Here is a 22445-nt window from a genome sequence, read left to right as displayed (position 1 = left end):
ATAATATTAAATCCACAATGCTATAATGCTGCTGGTAACACACACCTTTCAACGCATAGATGGAAGTATTGTGATGCTGATGATGAAAACATATTGCAGCAAATCAACATTCGTAGCGTGAAGTTTTGTTTAGCATCGAATGATCATATCAAATAGCAAATTACACAATTTGCAAAGTACTGCAATTAAGCCATCCATTAATAATCATTATTGTGCTTGCTTACCCAGCCAGGAAAGCCTCACTGAGTCTCGTTACTCATCAGGGCGGAGCAACGTTTTCACAATCGGGGGGCGCTGATTGCCATGCGTAATCCCAAATGAGTACCAGCACTGTAATCTTCTTTCGTACGGCTGATGTAGATGCAGAGCAACAGCTACAATTTCAAGCCAGATAATAACCGCGTTAGGGGCAGCGGAGTGTAATCGCTGTGATGTACGGTTTGTTCTGGATGACCACAGTGGCACACGACTGGAGAGTTTTCCATTTTCCATTTGTGCATCAGGTATTCGCATCTGCCATGGTTTGTGCTGATGGATCGGTGTCTGCAGCAGGCAATCGCAGCCGACACAGAATTTGATTCAATGTATTTGCCTGCCGACCACCAAGTCATTTTTGGGCATGAAGATGCCCAAACAAGGTGTGGGAGATTCCTTTTGCGCGAGTCGGTGAAGTTCAAGCCGATTCTGCTTTACCACGTGATGACTCAGGAGACCGGAATAGTTTGATTTGCAAGAGTGACACGGGTCACCGGAGTTACAAAAGTAAACGAAAATTCAACAAATACAGCAACGGAGCAAATAGCAATTAAAACAGAAAAAAACACGAGGACATGAGGAATCAGGAATACAGGTAGGAGGCAAATGCCCTGCAGCGCAAATGTAACCAGGCAGATTACCTCCAGACTGAGCATGGCACATATGCAAAAAATAAGCTACGGAAATACGAAAGATATCTGTAAACTATAGTACGTACTGATAAGTAAACAAGGGTATGTGTCAAAAGCAATTGCAAGTGAAGTTATTAGAGTGACGGAGGGGACGGTGGCGCTTGACCACTTCAGATATCACTTGCCACTGGTTCAAATTACCACAAAGTACCCACACAAACTACAGCAGCGTCACTGCAAAACACGAAAAAGGGCCATGTTATCCACAGCACCGCCTCCCCTCCACCCCTCCCTCTAGTCCAGTGGTTCTTAACCTTGTTGGAGGTACTGAACCCCACCAGTTTCATGTGCGCATTCACCGAACCCTTCGTAATTGGAAAAATTAAATAAGATTTTTTCAAATTCAAAACATAGATATATGTTTTACTGGTGCACAAAATGAACCGTGCATCAACATCACTGTGTTCAAAGAACAACACCAGCAAAACATGATTTTCACACAGAAACATAATAATGAATACTTACTGCAAATCAATGTGACTTCTGCTGTTGCCTTTCAGAGACCAGTTCAGAAATGCGCGGCTTCACCTTGGCAAATGCCACTCTCATGTCATTTTCGCAACAAAGTCTGTTCCTTTTCTTCGTTTTTATGTCCAGCATCCTCGAAAAGGATTGCTCGCAAAGATATGTTGTAACAAACGGTATGAAAATCTCCAGGGCTTTCTTAGCAGTAACAGGGTACGTTACCATTTGTTGACACCAAAACGTTGAGAGCGTTGTTGTTCTGAAGAGTTGCTGTTGAACCTGGCTCTGCTGAATTTCAATGATTTCGTCGAGGTATTCATCATTGACATCTGCTGTCTCAACACTAAACGTGAACGGCTGTCTCACCCATGCTGGATATGACTCTCTTGTAGGGAAGTATCCGTCGAGAGACTTTGCAAGCTCCTCTAAGTGCGTGGCAATTGCTTGCTTCAGTTCCGCGGGTACAGAAATGTCTCCGATTCCAGATACATCTTCGATATTACTTACATAGTCGTCCAGCAGGTGAAAGTTTGCGAAGTTATCGTTCTCTGTTCGTCGTTTCCATAACGGTAGCTTTTTTCGAAAAGCCTTCAGGTTTTCTTCTGCTTCAATGATGTTGACTCCACCACCCTGCATCTGCTGATTGAGATGATTGAGAGCTGCGAAGATATCAGCCATGTACGCTAAAATGAGAATGAACTCAGAATTTTTGAAGCAATCTGCATAACAATGTTGGTGCTCTTGCAAAAACAGGGCTAATTCCACACGCATGGCAAAAACACGATTCAGCACCTGTCCCCGGGATAACCACCGAACGTTAGAATGGTACAGAAGTACCTCGAATTCAGAGCCCATTTCTTTACACGGCTCACTGAAGATGCGGTGCCTCGGAGCACTATTTCGCACATAGTTCACGCATTCCACTACAATTTTGAATACTTCTGTCAGTTTTTGGAGGCTAGGTTTTTGTTGCCAACGCATGCCTGTGCAGAATACAATGCGTAACAATGATGTGTGGTGCATCGGCTTTCACTAGCGCACCAAAACCAGACTTTCTTCCCAGCATGACTGGAGCTCCGTCCGAACAAACTGCAAAAACCATATCCCACGAAAGATTGTTGTCTTTGAAGAAGTCATCCAAAAAGTTTCTTCACATCGGCTGCCTTAGTTGTTGTTGTAAGAGGCTTACAAAATAAAACATCTTCCTTTATCACGTCGTCTTTCACATAGCGCACGAATACAGCAAGCTGGCTTAGATTGGAAACGTCTGTGGTCTCGTCGAGTTGCAGGCTGAATTTTGCCGGGCTTGAAATCAGATCTGCAACTACTTGAGCCAAGATGTCTTTGCTCTTGTCCTCTATTCTGTCGCTGATGGTGTCATTTGAAAGATGAATTTGGGATAACTTAACTTCAGCCGCTTTTCCCAGCATGATATTCGCCATCTTCAACACAGCTGGTTTTATGAGTTTCACCAATGGTGTGTGGTTTGCCCTGCTTTGCGATCAGGTAAGCAACTTCGTACGATGCTGTGAGGATCGGTTTGTTGATGGGTACAAAGCCGAGAACAGGCAGAGTAGCCTTTTCATCGAATCTGGCTCTCTTCACCTTGAATTCAGCGAGCGTTGTGTTCTTGTATTCCCCATCTCCATGTAGCTTAAGGAAGTGTTCCCTTAGTTTTGCCGGTGCTAGACTAAAATTGCTCAACTTGGCATTGCAAATCATGCAGTTAGGACGCTGACTCCCATCACGTTCCGTTATACATGTGAATCCATATTGTACATATTCGTCCGACCACTTTCTTTTTTTGCTCGACATAGTTAGAATGAAGGGATTAAAATATTAAGAAATCACACGACGTACCATCACGACAGTCACAAGTCGACTACCGAGCGCAGCAAATTCCCTGCAGCACAGATAGATCGAGCGATGTAGCGTGATCACTTGCAGCCAATGATGGCCAAGCCGGACGTGTCATCACGAATCATACGAGTCGGGTGTGTGTCTTAACCTCCGCCGAACCCCTGAGACTGACTCGCCGAACCCCTGGGGTTCGATCGAACCCAGGTTAAGAACCACTGCTCTAATCCCTCTCGCTCACCATTCTTAGCACTCCTACCCCATCCGTACACCTTCCACGGCCTACCTGTGCCACGCCCAGCCATGCGGCCTCTGGTGTTTTGGGGTGAATGTGCGGTTTGCTGTAAATGTTCGGTAGTTTTCGGTATTTTGAAGTTATTAGTAAGACCCCTCGCCACCGATGTGAGTCATCTATGTCTGGGAATTGCACTCAAGTCCCCCGAATGTTAGTGCCATAACCACTGTTAGTGCCATAACCACTGCACTATCAATAGTCGTAGGGATGTCAAAAAAGCCCAACACATTCTTCAATAGCACTGCTTTGACAGGATGCATATATACAACCTCTGTAATGCTGTCGTGGTAGTTCCTTTTTTTTCAAATTATTCAAACAAGCCAATGAACCGGAAAAGAATCCAGCCACAACAGCGCCAATGCCATACCTTGCATTTGTATACAGCACAAAGGTACTGTCGCATACAGTAAAGACAAGTGAAAGCGAAATTGCTGTAACGCGTTACGCAACGTAGATTGCCAATATCAAGCAGTCCATTAAGGTGTGCACAACGCAACCACGCAGTGCAGGTCGCCTTCAATCAACCACATGTGGCGCATATTACACTTGATATGCACGCGAAGGAGAACATGAATCGTCCTTTAAGTGCTCCACTTTAACTCGGGATTACGTGTCCTTTCGATGAAAACCTTTCATGAACATATTGCAAAGGAGAAATACTTTAGGTGCAAGTTCAGTTGATGGTTGTATAGCAGTCCTCTCAATCTCGGTGAAGGTGAGCACTCCCGAAATGTTGCTTTCGGTGCGAACAATGCCTGTGTTTTCATGAGTGTGACATTGGACATGTACATAAAAGCTTTCTGTTAAAAAAAAAGATTTCTGTTATATATAAAAAAACGCATTTTATTATTTGAAAGCCATCAATTTGCTGGAGCTGTAAGGACCGACATTGACAAGAAATCATTGGCCATTATCAAGGCCATTGGCATCGTACAAAAGGACACGGCTGGACACACATTACCCAGGGAGAAACGCGTCACCCTCTTCCATTGAAGGTCATGTGTTCAAAAATGAAGGCATGCGTGCTTATTCTATGCGGCGGGGTAGTGCATCGGTGATGTAGTGGATAACGAACCAGGGTCGTTTCTCAGGCACGGCTCATGCCCCCTTACTAAAACCCGCAATTATACCAGCGTAGTTGAAGTATGGTCAAACTGTGTCTACGGGCAACATGGCATTGGAAAGCTTGAATCCAGAATGAGGTTGACAAAACGGCTGAAAATTAACAATTATTCCTGTATTATCGAGTGAAAATGTGGAAAGTTTGAGTACCCATTGTTGCATTGCTATTTGTTTACAACCTTTAGTACATTCCTTCCAAGCAAACAGTTACATTTTTTGTGATCAAAAGAATAACTTTGACCTTGGACAAATGCTTTTGGAATTTAAGACGAGAACGTCAATTCAGGAAAGTGTAAAACGCTTGCAACATTCAGGGCCATGCTGTCCTAGAGGGAAGTGTATTTTTAAATTAACCTCCTGCCTTTCAATACGTAAATGAAATATTTCAACAAATCTGTAAACGACGAGAAATCTATCACAGTAACATTTCCAAAACGTTTCAACAACGCATAAACAGTGTGCATTATAGAATCCGCCGGTCTGTTACTCACGTTTGCTCAACTTAATTGATGGTGAATAAAGACAAGATGAGCAGTGCAATTATTCAGGAACGAGTGGCTTTCGATAATGCTTGAGAGATTTTTGTGCACACGGTGTAAGTTTTTTGTTTAAAAAGTTTCAATGAAAATTCTAAGAAACAACTCAAAATTATCACTACGCAGTTCTTGTGAACTGTGTTAACCGGTTGACACAATTGCGATTCATAATAGATTTTTGGGTCGGATCGGAAAAATAAAATGTGTTGTAAACCCTCCTCCACCGGACGCAGCCGATTAATGAAGTGAACAAACGTGCCAATTTGTTTTTGCGTTGGCAGACCGGTATGCTGCTGTTGTTGTTATTCGCCCTGCACTAATTTGTCTGTTGTGATTGGTTTTCATGTAATTTTCAGATTTGAAGAAATAACTTGGCTTCATTGAACCAAAGGTTACTCAAAGCAGTTGAACAACTTACAGTATTACAAAATGGAAGTTATTTCTCTGCAGTTGCCCATTCTGGGGCAGTGTGCTGTGATTATTCTGTTACCGATTGGCTTATTTCCACGCAAATGTATTTTCTGCGTTAAACATGCATTTATTCAAAGAAATATAAGACATTGGTATTATTCAGAGGATACGTTTTTTTCGAAGGACTGAGATTTGTTCTGTCGGCAATTGTTTTTCCAAGTAACATTAATTCAAATTTCCACTTATTCAAGTAAAAAAGTGACTTATACTTGGCAAAGTGGCCTTTTTATGCAGTCGAGATCATTATAGTAACAGATGATGCATGTTTCACGAGCGCAGGTTTGCATTAGATACCTATCTCAATGGACAACCATTAACTCAAAGTTATTCACTTCAGATACTGTCATTTGAAACATTCTACGCCTCTGACCAGGTTACGGTGAACCCAACCTCTTTAATATATCTTGAAGCTGAGCACTGAGGCTGATGTGATTGCATGGATCCCTGGTTTTGATCGACCGCGAAACTCATGGTGTCTACCTTAAACTGCATCCACACAAACCCTGGCGGATGCGGAAACCTGATGCACACATGTAAACTAAAAAATAAATATCTCCAGTGTGCGACTGTGGTCATCCGGAACAAACCGTACAACATATAACGACGCAATGCCCTATCCACAAATACGGAGACATAGCAGCGCTTACACTGCTGCTACTAACGCGGTTGTCTCGCTTAACCACCTAAATGTGAAATTGTAGTTGTTGCTCTCCATCTACATCCGCCATACGAAATAATGGGTAAAAACTAATGCTTGCAGTGTGGAAGATGCAGCGTTGCGAGGTGCCAGTGAGATGCAAGCACAGAAATGGGTGTTGTACATAGATGTGGTCCATTCGGTGGTCTCTGCAGGGCGTTAAGTGTTATCTTATTCTCTACATGGGTTTTCTCCGGGAACTCGTTTCCTTCCACATTCCAAACATCTATGAATGAAGAGGCCAAACATCCATCTTTGAAAGCCTCGGTTTAAATGGTTTTCCGAGGTAAATAATTGCCATTGTATTGTAAAGCCGTACCAATAGCAGCGAACCCAAAGCATGATGGCTCATAACCTCAGATTTTAACAATTACACCCCCATGATGCCCAGTGTTATCCTCTGTGCTTTGTATACATATTACACGTTGACATACAAATACAATTCTAGCCTGAGTCCCCAGTATTAAACGAAGCTTTTATCAGGTGATTCACTTCGACTTATTCTGCTGTACATGTCCCAAATCATAAGGAAAGGTTACGTTTTTGCCTTCCACAAATTAACTGCATTTTACTGCATTACTTTTATGCACACCCAGAGGAAATTAGTTTGAACGTTGAAAAGTCAATAAGGTAGATTTCTACTTTGGAAGACGACTCCGAGGCTATGCTCATACCAAGGCTGATTGCACCGGTATGCAGCATATCAACATCAAAAACACATGTAAAAATGCATTTCGTTTCCAGTTTTGCCCAAAAAACAAAGATCTGGGCATTAGTATTGGAGAACTTTACAGTAGCTTAATAGCGATTGGTCGGGCATTTTTTAAAATCCATTATATTAAGTTCGCTTGCTTGCGTGCTTGCTTGCTTACGACCGTGCAAATCTTTCGGTCGTTTTTTAACCCACTTCCCGTGATCCAATCGAGCTGACATTTTCCACACAGACTCGTTGTGAGACAATTAATGTTCGTGAAAAAAAAATTTGTTTTTCCAAAATTTGACACAGTTTAGGGAAAACAAATTAAATATTTAATTACCAATTGCTTAATACTGGCAGACAATCTGACCCATAGGTGGCAGCCATCTCAAGCCAGAGGACGAGAAGACTCTAGCCACCACGCATATAAAGGAATTTATAGTGAAAAACTTTGTTTTTACGGGTTTACTTGTTACAAAACTGTTTGCCCAACCAAACCACCCTGCCCCCCCCCCCACACTTAATTTCTGGTCCACCAGTCAATTAAGAAAATTTGTGAATCGTGCTCTGCAGACTTTTAACAGGAATTCAGAATCCCTTTAAGAGGCCAATTCATAATTACAATATTAACCAATTTCCCACGCGCAATACTTATTTGCATGTCATTTGTCAAGCTAATATGCTTTCTGGAGCTGGAATGTGGCCAAATGGTAACCAGTCTTGGACCATTAAATCCTGATGCTTAGATAACCAGGTTGTCAGTGACTGAAAGTCAAGATTGCAACCAACCCATTGAGTGTGGTGTCAGCCAAGTGCTGGCCTCTTATCCACGTCAAAAAACATTGGTGTCCAAGTAGTCATAGATGGTGCTATAGCTTACAACCACTGTAAAAACTACTAAAAAGCTACATCTTAACAGTGATTAGTGTCCTCACAGAGAACACGTAGCAATGCCCTTTCATATTCACTGGAAGCACATTCAAAGCTATTTTGTCAAATATTTATTTTAAGAAACCAATACATGAACTTGCTGTGACTGATTCTGCTAACATTTCAAAAAAATACACATTGGAAACAAATTAATTCTCTGAATAACAAGACTAAACTTCCAAAAAAACATAATTATTTAAGGCAGTTGACCACTACTGTAAAAATTAAATAAAACCACCACATTCATTTAAGGAAAATGTAACATTACTTTTCAGAAAAATGACAGCAGGGTTTCTCAAACTTTAGTTCTACCTCCCAAAAGTAAAATTTTAAACGTTTAGGTATTCCTCCCATTCAAATAGAAGCATGTTTAATTAATGCACACTATTCTGAAATTAGGAAATAGACTCCGAGACTGGGGGTTAAAAACAAGGAATGCGCAGGATTAATGGAGCGACATCACATTTGCAGTTTCTCCTGAAATCTCTGCGCACGCCGATTTATTCGCTGTCAAATTTGACAGAGTTGACGGCAGTCATGTTGATTTGCCCTCCCCTGTAGCTGCCTCGCTTCTTCTTTGTCTTCTCGTGTTTAAAGGACTTGCCCTTGGTCACTTTGAGGTCATGAAATGCCTTCTCACCCCAGTCGCCTTTAGCACCGGCCTGAATTCACAAGGGCAAAATAAAACAATTAGGTTGAAGGCCCTATGTTATACCCACACTGCATGCCCAATGCTAGTAGTACACAAGTTGTTAATGTGCACTGGAATAGTTGTCATGTTTATTTTGTTTAACCAGGTGAGAACGAGAGACCATGTTAGTCTCATTTGCAAAGGTTAACTGGGGCATTAGTATGCCAATAGGAGATTGATTGCTATACATATTCATAATTTAAGTCGTTTTTCGAATTGAAAAAATGTTGCACCAAGACAACACAATGGCTTAACTCTTGTGAATAACGTCCCGGGGTTCCTCTAACGTCCCATCTGACAGACGGTGCGAAGAACAACCACTAGGTCATGGATGCACTAACATTGTCAAGTTGGCCTGAGTAATTAAGACATTTGAATGGCTATACTTTTTACAAAACATTTTTTAGTTTAAACTGGCATTATACGAAACAGCTAGATGGGTGTGTGGTACAATAAAAAAAAAATGCGAGCCATTATAACGTGGGCAAGAGCAGTGGCACAGTGGCAATGCGCTGAGAACCCGGCGATCCAGTCACAGCTAACATCGGTGGCGAGTGATACCTGAACCGGTCCTCATCCACTTCACCAAGTTTCACTGACCAGTGTGGTTGTGTATAATCAACAACCACAGACACAGAAGTAGGCAAAGTGGTGAAAACTATTAAAGGAGTAGAATATGATTGGTAAAAGAGATTTGTAAATGACTGGGAAATGACTTTAATGGGCAGGTTTGTATAAGGTGCGGACCTTCGCGTCAAACGAGTTGTTGCTGAGACGTGGGTCAATCTCCACGTCGTCGTCATTCACACGCCTGAACGGAGTGTTGCCATTTGCCTTCTGCTGCACACACCACCAAAGCAAAACGCATGTCAGCTGATTGGCGAATAAAACTCAACCTTTACACATGTGAACAACGACTGCCACTCGCGGCCACTTAGCACACGCACAGGCGAAGAGCCATTGAAGCAGGGGCTAAACAGAAAGCGATCGATGCAACGCAGAGCTTAAATGTCCCCCGGCTATGATTGTGCACGTCATCTTGGCTTGCTGCGGTACATTGTGCAATATAAGATCCAAGATATTCGTATCGTTTGCTTTTCAAAATATCGATATATTGCGATTTTTTTTCTCATTTTACTTCTGACGGAGTATTTACAAAATTACAAACTCATTCGTTAAAGTTGTATATAAATATTCATTACATTAGTAATTTGCTAAATGTTTTCCAGAGTAGCTGAAAGCATGGTGATCATAAGTAAATTTCAGTCGATCTAATTATTTATTTATTGTGTGACTGACAGCATGTCCATTTTTAAATCCTTTATATTAAGTTCACTTGCGCGCTTGCTTGCTTACGACCGTGCAAATCTTTCGGTCGTTGTTTAACCCACTTCCCGTGATCCAATCGAGCTGACATTTTCCACAGACTCGTTGTGCGTGACAATTAATTTTCGTGAAAATGTTTTCTCCACTTTAGGACAAAAATATTATATTTAATTACCAATTGCTTAATGCTGGCATGCAATCATCTGACCCATAGGTGGCAGCCATCTCAAGCCAGAGGACGAGAGGACTCTAGCCGCCACGCATATAAAGGATTTATAGTGAAAAACTTTGTTTTTACGGGTTAATTTTTTATAGGTTGTAAACTAGCAATGATTAGAACATTATTGGCAGGCTGGTTGAGTGAATTGCAATTTAATTACATAAGTAATCTTAAACGATACCATTTAATGCAAAACAACCAATTTCTGGAAAACCGAGATTGTGATAATCGACATACGGTGAACTTTGATATCGTATCATGTTGTGAAACAACCGATTTCACGGCAATCCTAGCTAACAGCAGCCACCGATCAGACGCCCATTCTTCCGTCTCACTGCTGTGGGCCCCCAGGTGAAAGTGACACGGTCGGGTTTCTCAATCTCCAAAGGCCAAACAATCAAGCAGCTATGGACAAGTAACGAGTCGACACCTTTTTCGAAGCCTTGGGGACGGTCTGTGGTGTCTTCAGCTTCTCCTTTTTTAACGGGGTAGACATCGCATCCAACAAATTCTTTTCATCTGCGTCTTCTGAAGCAGAGATGCTATTTCGTTTCCTTTTTCCATTCACACTCCCTGCACATTTCACAGGGGACATTCACTTGTTCTCAACCACAGCAGCTTGAAATGAACACCCTTTAAAGAAGAATCTGTCGAGGCAAGACTATGCGAAGGATTTTGTAAGTGGTTAATTTTATTTCGTGAATAACACATGAAGGACATTACTTAGTGGTACAACTCAATTGTTAGTACTGCCACTATGCCCCCGGTGGTCTGTCACCCAACATCACGAACCCGCACAAACCAGTGTGGGTTGCAGGATGATGAAATTACCCACACAAACAACAGTATGGGGGAGGGCTCTCATGCAGCAGTGGATTCAAACAATCGGCTACACATGTACAGCTAAGGTGCGACATTGTTCATGCCGTATCTTGGAGGAACTGCTGCCCTTTTCCTTACCCGACAAAGTCTTGGCATTATCTGCCGCGACTGGCTTGGGAGTTCCCGCAGCCTTTGCTTTGTCATCTTCATCCTCCGACTGGTAAAAGTTTTCAAATTGTTACTCATTCAAAACCACACAAATAAGTCTCCTTCACCGATAATTCTCAGGTACGTATATGCAAAGTATTGGTTTAAACAAAAAAAAGTATACCTTTAAAAAAAGCTAAGGATTCAAGCCTGCTAACCAAAGGAGTCAACACATAAAGCTGCTTCACCATTCTTTAATTATGATAGTTCGAACAAAAACTCAAGTTATTTTTGGCAAGTAATTTCACTTGACAGCTGTCGGCTTAATTTCCTAACGCTCAAATGATTAAGGTGTTGTCATACACAGTTGTCTACAGATTTTGAGGGCTATGTATGACAACCATTTAACTTTTTACTTTTGGAAAAAATATATATATTTTGCGCACAAGGCAGTGGTGGTTATGGCACAGCCGGTCCTACATTTTATCGAACCTTGCCGCCACTCACCGAAGAGGAGCTGTCAGAGCTGCTGCCATCCGCCTTGGTGGTCTTGCTGGCTGGAGACTTCCCATTTGGCTTCGTCGCCACAGGAGTAGCAACAGGGGTACCCTTTACGGCCGACTTGCTATTTGCGGGACTTTTGTCCTCACTGCTTGAGCTGTCAGAGTCCGAGCTGCTCTCTTGCTTCTTGGCAGGAGCCACGTTGGGCTTTGCTGGGGTGGCCTGGGCCGAAACCGATGTATTCATGGAAGGTTTTACCTCTTTCTTCGATTTATTTTCATCTTCGTCACTGTCAGAGCTGTCGGAATCTGAGCTGCTTTCCTTCTTCTCAGTTACTGGCTTCTTTGCTGTAGCCGGTGATTTGGCTGGCTTTGTTGCAGAAGCGGAGATAGATTGTTCTGTGGGAGGAGTGACTTTCTTTGGCTCTGCCTCATCATCAGAACTATCTGAATCAGAACTGCTGTCTTTCTTGTCAGCTGCAGGAGTCTGCACAGCATTCTTTTTTGGAGTTTTTTTCTCCACTACAGAGTTAACAGCTGGCGTTGTTGCAGCTTTTTTTTTGGTCTTCTTTTCACTGCTTGAACTCAACTTGCCTTTCTTTGCAGGAGTCGTCGCAGACTTTGCAGTCTTTTTCACGGGAGCTTTCTTCTCTGCCTTTGATCCTGGTGTAGTCGTCTTTTTTGGCTCCTCGTCACTGTCAGAACTGTCGTCGGAATCGGAGCTGCTGTCTTTCTTGGCTGCTGCACTTTTTGCTGCAGGTGGTGCCTTCGCTGCTGCTGGTGTCTTTGCTGCTTTTGAAGGAGTGTTTTTCTCCGCTACCGCTTTTGTTGCTGGAGTGGCCACTTTCTTAGGTTCCTCATCACTGTCAGAACTATCGTCGGAATCAGAGCTGCTGTCTTTCTTGGCTGCTGGGCTTTTCGCTGCAAGTGGTGTCTTCACTGCTGCTGGTGTCTTTGCTGCTTTTGAAGGATTGTTTTTCTCCGCTACCGCTTTTGTTGCTGGAGTGGCCACTTTCTTAGGTTCCTCATCACTGTCAGAACTATCGTCAGAATCGGAGCTGCTCTCTTTCTTGGCTGCTGGGCTTTTCGCTGCAGGTGGTGTCGTCGCTGCTGCTGGTTTCTTTGCTGCGTTTGAAGGTGTGTTTTTCTCCGCTACCGCTTTTGTTGCCGGAGTGGCCGGTTTCTTTGGCGCCTCGTCACTGTCGGAACTATCGTCAGAATCAGAGCTGCTCTCTTTCTTGGCTGCTGGGCTTTTCGCTGCAGGTGCGGTCTTTGCTACTGCTGGTGTCTTTGCTGCTTTTGAAGGCGTGTTTTTCTCCGCTACCGCTTTTGTTGCTGGAGTGGCCAGTTTCTTTGGCTCCTCGTCACTGTCGGAACTATCGTCGGAATCAGAGCTGCTGTCTTTCTTGGCTGCTGGGCTTTTCGCTGCAGGTGGTGTCTTCGATGCTGCTGGTGTTTTTGGTGCTTTTGAAGGCGTGTTTTTCACAGCTACCGCTTTTGTTGCTGGAGTGGCCGGTTTCTTTGACCCCTCGTCACTGTCAGAACTATCGTCGGAATCAGAGCTGCTGTCTTTCTTGGCGGCTGGACTTTTTGCTGCAGGTAGTGTCTTCGTTGCTGCTGGTGTCTTTGCTTTTGAAGGCGTGTTTTTCACAGCTACCGCTTTTGTTGCTGGAGTGGCCGGTTTCTTTGGCTCCTCGTCACTGTCGGAACTATCATCGGAATCAGAGCTGCCCTCTTTCTTGGCTGCTGGGCTTTTCGCTGCAGGTGCGGTCTTTGCTGCAGCTGGAGTTTTTGCTGCTGGTTTTTTCACAGTCGGCGTTGAGGCAGGGGTTGTGGTCTTTTTTTTCGGCTCCTCATCACTACTGGAGCTATCAGAAGAATCGCTGCTGCTGGCTTTGACTGCACTGGCAGGGCCCACTACCTCTGCCTTAGCTGGGGGAGGTTTGGGGGTTGTAACAGCTGCAGGTTTTTTGGCCTTCTCATCTTCTTCGTCACTGCTGGAGCTGTCCGAACTACTGCTCTGGGGTTTTGTTTTTGTTGTTTTCTGTGGCGTTTTTTTGTTTTCATTCGATGCTTTTGCTACTGGAGTTGCTGCAGCTTTTTTCTTCTGAGACTTAGCAACGACATCTTTTTTTTCAGGGCATTTTGCTTTAGCTGGGGTTTTTTTTGCTTTCTTGGTCACCTTTTTGACGGTTTTCTTTTTTTCATCGGGCTCGTCGCTTTCTTCGTCAGAGCTCGAATCGCTCTTCGCCGCCTTCGCCGGAGTCACTTTCACTGCTGCGGTGGCCGGTGCCACGCCAGCTGTGGGAGATTTATTTTTCTTTTCATCATCGGAGCTGCTGGAATCTAAAAATGAAAATATACCACGTAATGCACTGCTGTCATTGAGGTTAATCATTCCATACTTGCGTCGAATAAAATAATCCTAAATTTATATGAGTAAAACGCATTGATCTATATATATTTTTTTTCATGGATGAATCAGCCACTAGATAACAGCAGCAGAGTTATTTTTGTCCCAACGATAAAGTAAATTTCAAGTAAATGCACATGGTGCAAACATAAGCGTGTCCGCTTAAATGTAAAGCATGTTATTAAAATTATGCTGAATTCCAAAATATATTAAACCCTGATTTATAACAACATGAGCACATTGAGGCAGTGGCTTTTGCAAAGCAGGCATTACCAAACCCATTGGCACCACACCTTGCATAACAACAAGTATTGCATAAAAATAATTTTTTTTTTGTTTCAAAATTACAGAAAAGCAATATAGATTTAACATTTCTGAATGTCGAATATATAAAAATATTGTTATTCTCAATTTAACTCACTGAGAGTTTGTTATTACATAAGCAACCTTTTATTGGGATAAAACCTCACTTTTGTCTAGAACACTGCCATAAAAGGAAAAATATATAGTCGGTGTTTTGGGCAAATGACTTTCTTCATAGCACAAAGAAGCCATGGAGAAAGTGGATAATTCGATTCCAAGACTGCACTATACATTATTGGGCCCGATCCAAAATATTTTTACAATACATCTTCAATAACAATTTTTTAATTGGCATATGAAACACTACCTATGATTAGATAAGAGTAATAGACAAACGCTTAAAATAATGAAAAAAGTATACATGAACCGTAAAAAAAAGTACTGGACATTCACAAAATGTTCCTAGTACATTGCATTTTGGGGCAACCCTGTTGCAAGTGTGGCCAATAAAACAAGCATAACCGTAATCCACGTGATGACTAATGGGGCTATCATTTCAATTACATTAAAGAGGATCTCAGCAAAGGTGTTTCTTTTGTTGGTAAAGGTTATCAAGTTGTTTTCGTCTAAGTGTACATTCAGAATACAAGGCACAAATATTGAACAATTTTTCCCTCAAATCAAGAACCATTTTTGCCCAATTGGACCCATCTTTCATTCCAAGAGTTACGTACAATGGACATGTCAATACTTTACGATTGAAAGCAATTCACTGCAAGAACTGTTGGCTGCAAGAACTGTTGGCAACAAAAACATGCCGCACAAAGAGGTTTTGAGAAAAAAATTCTGGAGATAAAATTACAAGGCACTTACCGGAGTCACTATCCGAACTGGACGAAGAGGCCTTTCCCTTGGCAGAAGAGGCGGGGGGTGGTGGTGCCTTGGAGGCCGGAGTTGCACTCGAAGACTTGTTTAATACAGAGGGAGGAGGCACTGCGCTATAGGCTCCTGTGTCAAATTCGAAAAACAATAAACACAAGATTGTGGTAAAAGACAACCTAGTTTTTCAAATAAATAAGACAATTCTCCCCCGTCCTAATGCGGCGTATGAAAGCCTTGCTCTAACAGCACATACACAATGTGTTTCTCACCCAAACATGGGGAGGCAATCAATCTCCTGTTTAGGCATAAACCAAGGGTGAAAATTGGACTACGCACAGCCAATAGCCTACTTATTGCTATCCCGGGAAATGTTGCCTCCGTCCACCCAAGAAAGCCACGTTTTAAAAGACAATAACAATATATATACAAGCCAATCACTTCAAAAATTACCACAGATTAGCAATAATGGCAACACTTTACACCAATTAAAAACAAATTATTGAACCTATTATTGCGAACAGATCCAAAATCTATAAATTGACAAAATAAGCATACATTTGTAAAATGAAGTATTATGCTGTGTACCAGTGCGGTAATTGTGTGGATGTTAAATATGCGAAGCTATAGGTTGAACTTTGCACGCTCATGTCCATTGGTATCGGTTTTCAAACACACCTCAGAAAATAGCCTCAAATTGGACTTTTTACAGCTTGTTTTAAGTGATAAAAAATCAAACCATTCATGTGGATGTGGCACAAAATTCCATAGGACCACTACTCTATAAACTTAAGCAATCATTTTATTGCCGTTTACCTAACATCACATATGTCTTTACAGCTACAACTGTTTTCACAGATTAAACCCATCCAATTCGCTCCTGAAGTGCTGTTTTGATGTCTGTTATGTACGACTGCACAAAACAAAAATCCCCTGTGCAGCCTTGAGAATATGCTGGGGCACGTTGCGTGCCGTTAACGAGTATCTATGAAGGTTGGCATGGTGCACAAGGAGGGCCCCCCCACCACAAGACTCTCCAGAATTTATTTTTAAAAATCGCACTGTGCACACGTCAGGCAGGCTGCGTCGACCAAGGCGAGGCCCAGGATTGGTTCAGATATTCACCCCCAAATTTTTCCCAGCGTGCCAGCCACAACCCTACCGTTTCCCTCGTGCAACTACACCAACACACAGACATCCACGTACACATGCACACACCAGATTTTGCTTGTTTCTTTGCTGCTGGCTTCTCGTCTTCAGAGTCGTCCGAACTGTCGCTGCTTGAAACGTCTTTCTGCTTTGGCGCGCCGTTACCTTTGACAAGAGGTGCTGCTTCTTTCTTAACAGCCATACCATTGCTCGGTTTTCCATCTATCGAACAGAGAAATGGTTGCATTTCATTAAAATAATGCTCTACACTCAAACTTCGCCCATCGCAGGTTTCATCACAGAATTGACCAAATTTACAGAGGACTAGATCGCCTATCGCACCCCTGTGGCTCGACTATTGACAGCTAAATCCTTGTACACATTGTAAAGAAGTACTGTACTCTTGAGTGAAATCTACTCGCGATGATGCTGCCTTGGAAGAATACACGCGATCACCATCCATGCTAAGTAAATGTTTTTAGTTTTTTTTCAAGCTGCACAATATTTACTGTACATGTCAGTACCCTAACCGTTATTTACAGGTTTACTTTGATGTATACGTGTACAGTAATGTACACGACATTTTTCTATTTTTAAGAACTTACCCCCGCGATAGGCAAGGTTTTGGTGTATTGTCTATTAGGGTGTGTGCAACCAGAGCAAAATGTGTGCATTGTGTAGGCAACAAAAGGGACATATGTACAACTTAAATAAAAAATAAAACCGCAAGCCAGTGCATAAGACGTAAATGTCAGTAAAATACATATCATTCAAGCACAATTATAAAATAAACCTATTAAAATAGGCTTTGACAAAAATACAGCATTTTATGACTACCAAACATTGTAAATGATTTCTTCAAACAATAGGCTGGGGTTAAAAAGCAATCGCTTCAATAACAATAGCTATATTTACCATGGGCAAAATCCACTTTAGTTGCCAATCAATCAAAGAAACATACTTCTTGTCTGAGACAGCAACACCACTCCATATAAATTGCACAATTTTTCCCCTGAGGAATATGTTGGTCTCCACAAATCTGTCAACAGGAATATCTTAAGACTAGTCGGTCGCCAGACTGCAAGGGCATATTTTTAAATCCTTTATATTAAGTTCGCTTGCTTGCTTAGGACCGTGCAAATCTTTCGGTCGTTTTTTAACCCACTTCCCGTGATCCAATCGAGCTGACATTTTCCACACAGACTCATTGTGCGTGACAATTAATGTTCGTGAAATTTTTTTTCCAAAATGTTACACTTTTTAGGACAAAAATATTATATTTATTTACCAATTGCTTAATGGTGCAATGCAATCATCTGACCCATAGGTGGCAGCCATCTCAAGCCAGAGGACGAGAGGACTCGAGCCGCCACGCATATAAAGGATTTATAGTGAAAAACTTTGTTTTTACGGGTTATACTTATTGGGTTGTCTATTATGCATCAGCTGTGGAATCTAGCTGATAGAAAGCAAAGTGTAGTGGTGGCCATGATGACATCAATCTTGTTGCCACTTTTTCTGACATACATTGGCACTCGAGGCAGATGAACGTATGTATCTTGAACTTCTTTTGCACCGTATGCAGGGCAGGACAACTAAACACGAAAAACAGTTCTCAAGAAATTAAACACGCTGGTCACCACCACATCCTATTAAAGTCCACAAACCTTTGGCACCACTGGCTGTCGCTGGTTTTTCATCCTCTGTGTCGGAGCTCTCCGACGAGCTGGAGGGATCGGCAGTGCGTTGTCGCTTGCTGGCAGTCGGCTGCTCCGTCATAACGGACTGCGCCTTTCTCTTGCGCGACTCGGGTGACCTGTGAACAAGTGACGCGACCGTCAGGAACAATCATTCTGCGCCCACAGAGTACAATTTCACATCATGGGTAGAAACACCGCAGTTGTGATTCATTATGCGAGTTAAAAACACAATAATATAGCTATACTCTTTGGTTCTTTTGGTAAAGTCACGTAGGTATAAAATAAAAAAAATAAAAAGAATAAAAAAAATAAAAAGAATAAAAAATCACGACGTTTCGGAAGCAGTACAAGCTTCCGTCATCAGGTGGGACAACCACAGTAAGAAAAAAATTAGTGTAGTGGGCAAGAGTCGCTCGTAACAAGATATTATATAAGGCAAGAGGGGGGAGGAGCCAGGGAGGAGATGCAGGGGGGGTAGGGGGGGGCTACAACCACTGCATTGCCAACGCCAAAGTAATTTCGTTATTACCTTGTTAATAACATCCTTTCAGTGGACTGTGCTAACAAAAATATAGCTGTGTGCAAGGAAATACTATGACAAGACAGAAATCCAGGTTAGAAAATACAGAGGACAAGAATCTAGAATTGAGCTTGAACAAAGCAGTGATACTGGTGAAATACCAAAAACCAGGTGGTAAAGGATCTAAAATAGAATATTTAACAAAGCAGTAATATTGGCGAGAAAAAGAAATCAGTTGTGTTAATTTAATTGAGCCATCATCGCTCATCAAGTGGTGGTAGGGGTAGCTTTTGCTCTTAGTGTATGGGCCTGGACAAGGGAAACTTAAGTGTAAACACTTGTATATGGTAAATTGAAGTTAAATGTGAAAAATCTAAAATTGTCTCCATGAAGAAAACGGTACCACTAGCGTCGTACCACATTAAGTGACACCAGTTTCTGCCGTGACCAATTAACTACATGTCCCTCTCGGGCAAGTTTGCCCAACTTATTGCACGCAGGCCGAGTTTGACTTGGGATCACTATCTTGGCATTGAAAATGACCCACCCATGGGCTTTTAAATTTCAATATTGAAGTAAACCTTTCAGAAGACTGAATGTATTTAGTAAACAACCTTACGTCTCTGCAGTGATAAGTATAGAGAGAGGTATGTGGGGGCGATAGCCTCAGAAATGACAGCAGCTTCCGTAAGTGATTGACCCTTTATTTTTACACACACTTGTCACATCGACCGATTACATATTACTCATATCTAGGTTTTGCATACGCCAACCATATTATTTATGTGAATTTGTTTCCAATATCTCTATTTTAAAAAATATACTTTACATTTATTTTTAAGACATCTGCTAACTAAATTGCCTGTGGTTCGCCGTTTCTGCATATTAGTCAATACTCTACACAAAAAGCATACACCCCTGCTCTGGGACCTAGCTTTCCTCTTAAGTCACTGTAAAATACCCCTTCTATGTAACCTGTTATTAACTACATTAACTTCATATATCTTCAATCAGGTGGGGGATACTAAAACCCACGGGCCAACTACACCTGACAAGGCCTTTGGCCACACTAGGTCTTTCAATTTGAAACGGCATATACACGATTCTTATCCATCCATGAAAACACCTTAGCCACTGCACTAATCGGGTATTAGAAAGTTGTATTTTCCAAGTGTGTTTCTAATATTAGCGCACTCACGCGTCACTGCAAAACAGAAGTGAGAGGGCATGTGTTGCCGTGTGGTCACGTGTGGCCCACCATAGGTATTTTGATTTAAATTGGTCCTCAATTTTGGAAAAGGATAACTAAACTAGGTTACATGGACTGTGCAATGCACACATGCAGTTAGGACACAAATTAAGGGTAAGTTACTTACTTGACCCACACATTGTACACATCCAACAGCTTGGGCCCATCAGGGTCTGGCACCTTCTGTAAGATAAAGGAAAAATAAATCACACAAGGTACTGCCATTGCATCAATATTCAAGAGCATTTTTACAACTTAATTGAGTACATTGAAATTATAATTAATGTCATTTACTTACGGATTAAACAATTACAACTATTTGAACAAAGGTCTTATTGTCCGCTAAAGACCCACTAGAATTGACCTTTAGTCAATTTGGGCCGAAACTTCAAATCTAGAATCAAGTGAACTCTATCAAATGCGTAAATGCCTCACCACCGTCTTATAACCGATAAAGTGTGGTAATCTTCACCGCATTTGGCATGAAATTGTTGAAACGAGGTAATGGTAATTGCGCCAATAGCCATTTAACGACTGTAAAAAAATCACGGTCTGGTGCCATACTGACGCGCTTGACCATAACGGTAAATCTAGAATCATAACCGTTAGTCTTTTTTTATATCACCAGGCTGCAAACTAAGCAGGGCATAGTACGGAGACTCGCATCTCTCGCTTTTCATCACTCGTGCCGAAAGGCGGAACACTAAGAAACATTGCACGTGCAATTACCACCGACATATGAAACGTCAAAGCCACTTAAAATTTTACTATTTAACGCCAATTTCTACGAGGGCCCAGTCAAGCAGGCCTCGGCGACCACGTGTCTCCATCGCTGCAAACCACCACCACCACCCTCACGCTCCGTATCACCGCCCAGGGGCCCACCACTTTGGCTTTCTTCACGAACTCCGCGGCCGCCTTCACGAATTTGTTCTCCAGCAAGAAGCTGTAGACGAAGGGGAAAAGGTCGCTGGGCAGGCCGCTGCCACTGCTACTGCCGCTCGCCATGTCTCCGTCTCCGTGAGCAACGTGGTGAGAGCCTCACCCTCCCTGAACTTGTGGTAAATGACGTCACATGGATGGGTGACGTCATGTTGTGCAGTTCGGTGCTCGGCCCACGCCCCCACCCCGCCCCCCCCGCCCCCCACCCCGCCCCCACCCCGCCCCTTGTCTCTTGATTTCCAAACTGGTTCCACAAATTCTAGATTTGAAGTTTCGTGACTGCAAGGATTCATACTCTTAGGTTTTTTTGGTAAAGTCACGTAGGTAAAAAATAAAAAAAATAAAATTAAAAAATATATCGAAATAAAATAATATTACATGAAAATAAATCAATTAAATCACGACGTTTCGGAGGCAACACAAGTCTCCGTCTTCAGGTGGGACCGTCACAGCAACATTTACTGTATCAAGTGACAAGCTCTTAAATACAAGTTAAGGGGAGGGGGGAGGAGCCACATTTAGATAAGCTCCTCCCCCCTCCCCTTAACCAGTATTTAAGATCTTGTCTCTTGGATTTCTCTTCACTTGATACAGTAAATGTATAGCTGTGACGGTCCCACCTGAAGACGGAGACTTGTGTTGCCTCCGAAACGTCGTGATTTAATTGAGTTATTTTCATTTATTATTTTTGTATTTCTATTATTATTTTGGTTACACAAATCTTGACTTAAAGCTTTCGTGACTGCAGGAATTCATATTCTTTGGGTCTTTCGGCAAAGCCACGTAGATAGAAAAAAATAACAAAAATCTAAATCACAACGTTTCGATCTGAGGCAGGCTGTTTATAAAAGTTTAGAGATGGACAGGGCAGCTAATGTTAATGTAGGAGCAAGGAGGAGAGAGAAATTTGCATGTAAATGTAAGCTCGGCTAGGGCCCGGACGATTCAGTGGCAAGCCGCCAATTAGTAATACACCTAAAGGTTGGCTGTGTTTGTGAATGTAACTCAGAGAGTCAAAAATAACTGCTAACATCGGTAGGTAGGATAGGAACATCACAGCCAGTTATGACCGAAACTGGTTAATAACGTCCTTCCAATGATTGCTCAGTTCTGTACCCATCTTCTCGGTTGAAATTGTGTTTGTTTATATATCTGGATGGCTTCATGAACGAATCTTTGCTGGTAGCCAGTGGGTTTTTAGAGTACCTTTGTCTTGGCAAAATAAATGCAATGTGTGCCCACCGCGTTAAAATAATGATCAGCCACGGCTGAGGTATTGGTCCTACCGTGTTTCAGATCTGCCTTATGTTCACAAACACGGTCCGAGACATGTCGCTTAGTTTCCCCAATGTAACTGCTGCCGCAGACACAACTTAGTTTGTAGACGCCGGGGTATTGCATGTCAGGGATCACATCCTTCACAGATGAGATCAAATCACGAATTTTACGTACTCTGTTGAACCGTACCTGGATCTTGTGTTTGCTCATGATTTTGGAAATCTTTTTTGTGACCCCTGCTATGAATGGCAAGGTGATGGTTTTGATTGGGTCCTCAGATGGTTCTTTC

General features: G+C 42.3%; 1 protein-coding gene across 2 annotated transcripts; it reads right to left on the bottom strand.

Moving 5' to 3' along the window:
• Window positions 1–8073: 8073 nt before the first annotated feature.
• Window positions 8074–20998, bottom strand: NOLC1 (nucleolar and coiled-body phosphoprotein 1). 2 transcript variants are annotated; one of them, XM_061565316.1, is made up of 10 exons: window positions 20822–20998; window positions 20064–20119; window positions 18135–18283; window positions 16537–16689; window positions 15313–15447; window positions 11731–14069; window positions 11215–11293; window positions 10685–10827; window positions 9456–9548; window positions 8074–8679 (listed from the first exon to the last, which is right to left on the bottom strand). In XM_061565316.1, exons 1-10 carry the CDS (start codon window positions 20942–20944, stop codon window positions 8518–8520), a joined length of 3432 nt encoding a protein of 1143 aa, XP_061421300.1. In that variant the 5' UTR covers window positions 20945–20998; the 3' UTR covers window positions 8074–8517. The 2 variants fall into 2 exon arrangements, with proteins under 2 accessions (XP_061421300.1, XP_061421301.1); XM_061565317.1 differs by having other exon boundaries at window positions 9456–9545.
• Window positions 20999–22445: the final 1447 nt, after the last annotated feature.

Source organism: Lethenteron reissneri, chromosome 34 (genome assembly GCF_015708825.2).
Source record: "Lethenteron reissneri isolate LAM-NWPU_2019-01 chromosome 34, ASM1570882v1, whole genome shotgun sequence".
Lineage (NCBI taxonomy): Eukaryota > Metazoa > Chordata > Hyperoartia > Petromyzontiformes > Petromyzontidae > Lethenteron > Lethenteron reissneri.
This window is presented reverse-complemented; position numbering and strand designations above follow the sequence as displayed.

Bases quoted from the DNA above. Each gene is read 5' to 3' on its own strand.
- NOLC1 (XM_061565316.1), bottom strand. From the start codon at position 20,944: ATGGCGAGCGGCAGTAGCAGTGGCAGCGGCCTGCCCAGCGACCTTTTC. The intron at 18,284-20,063 runs GTAAGTAACTTA...ACTTGTTCACAG, and splicing joins GTGTACAATGTGTGGGTCAA to GTCACCCGAGTCGCGCAAGA. The intron at 16,690-18,134 runs GTTTGTGGACTT...TCTGTTCGATAG, and splicing joins GACAGCCAGTGGTGCCAAAG to ATGGAAAACCGAGCAATGGT.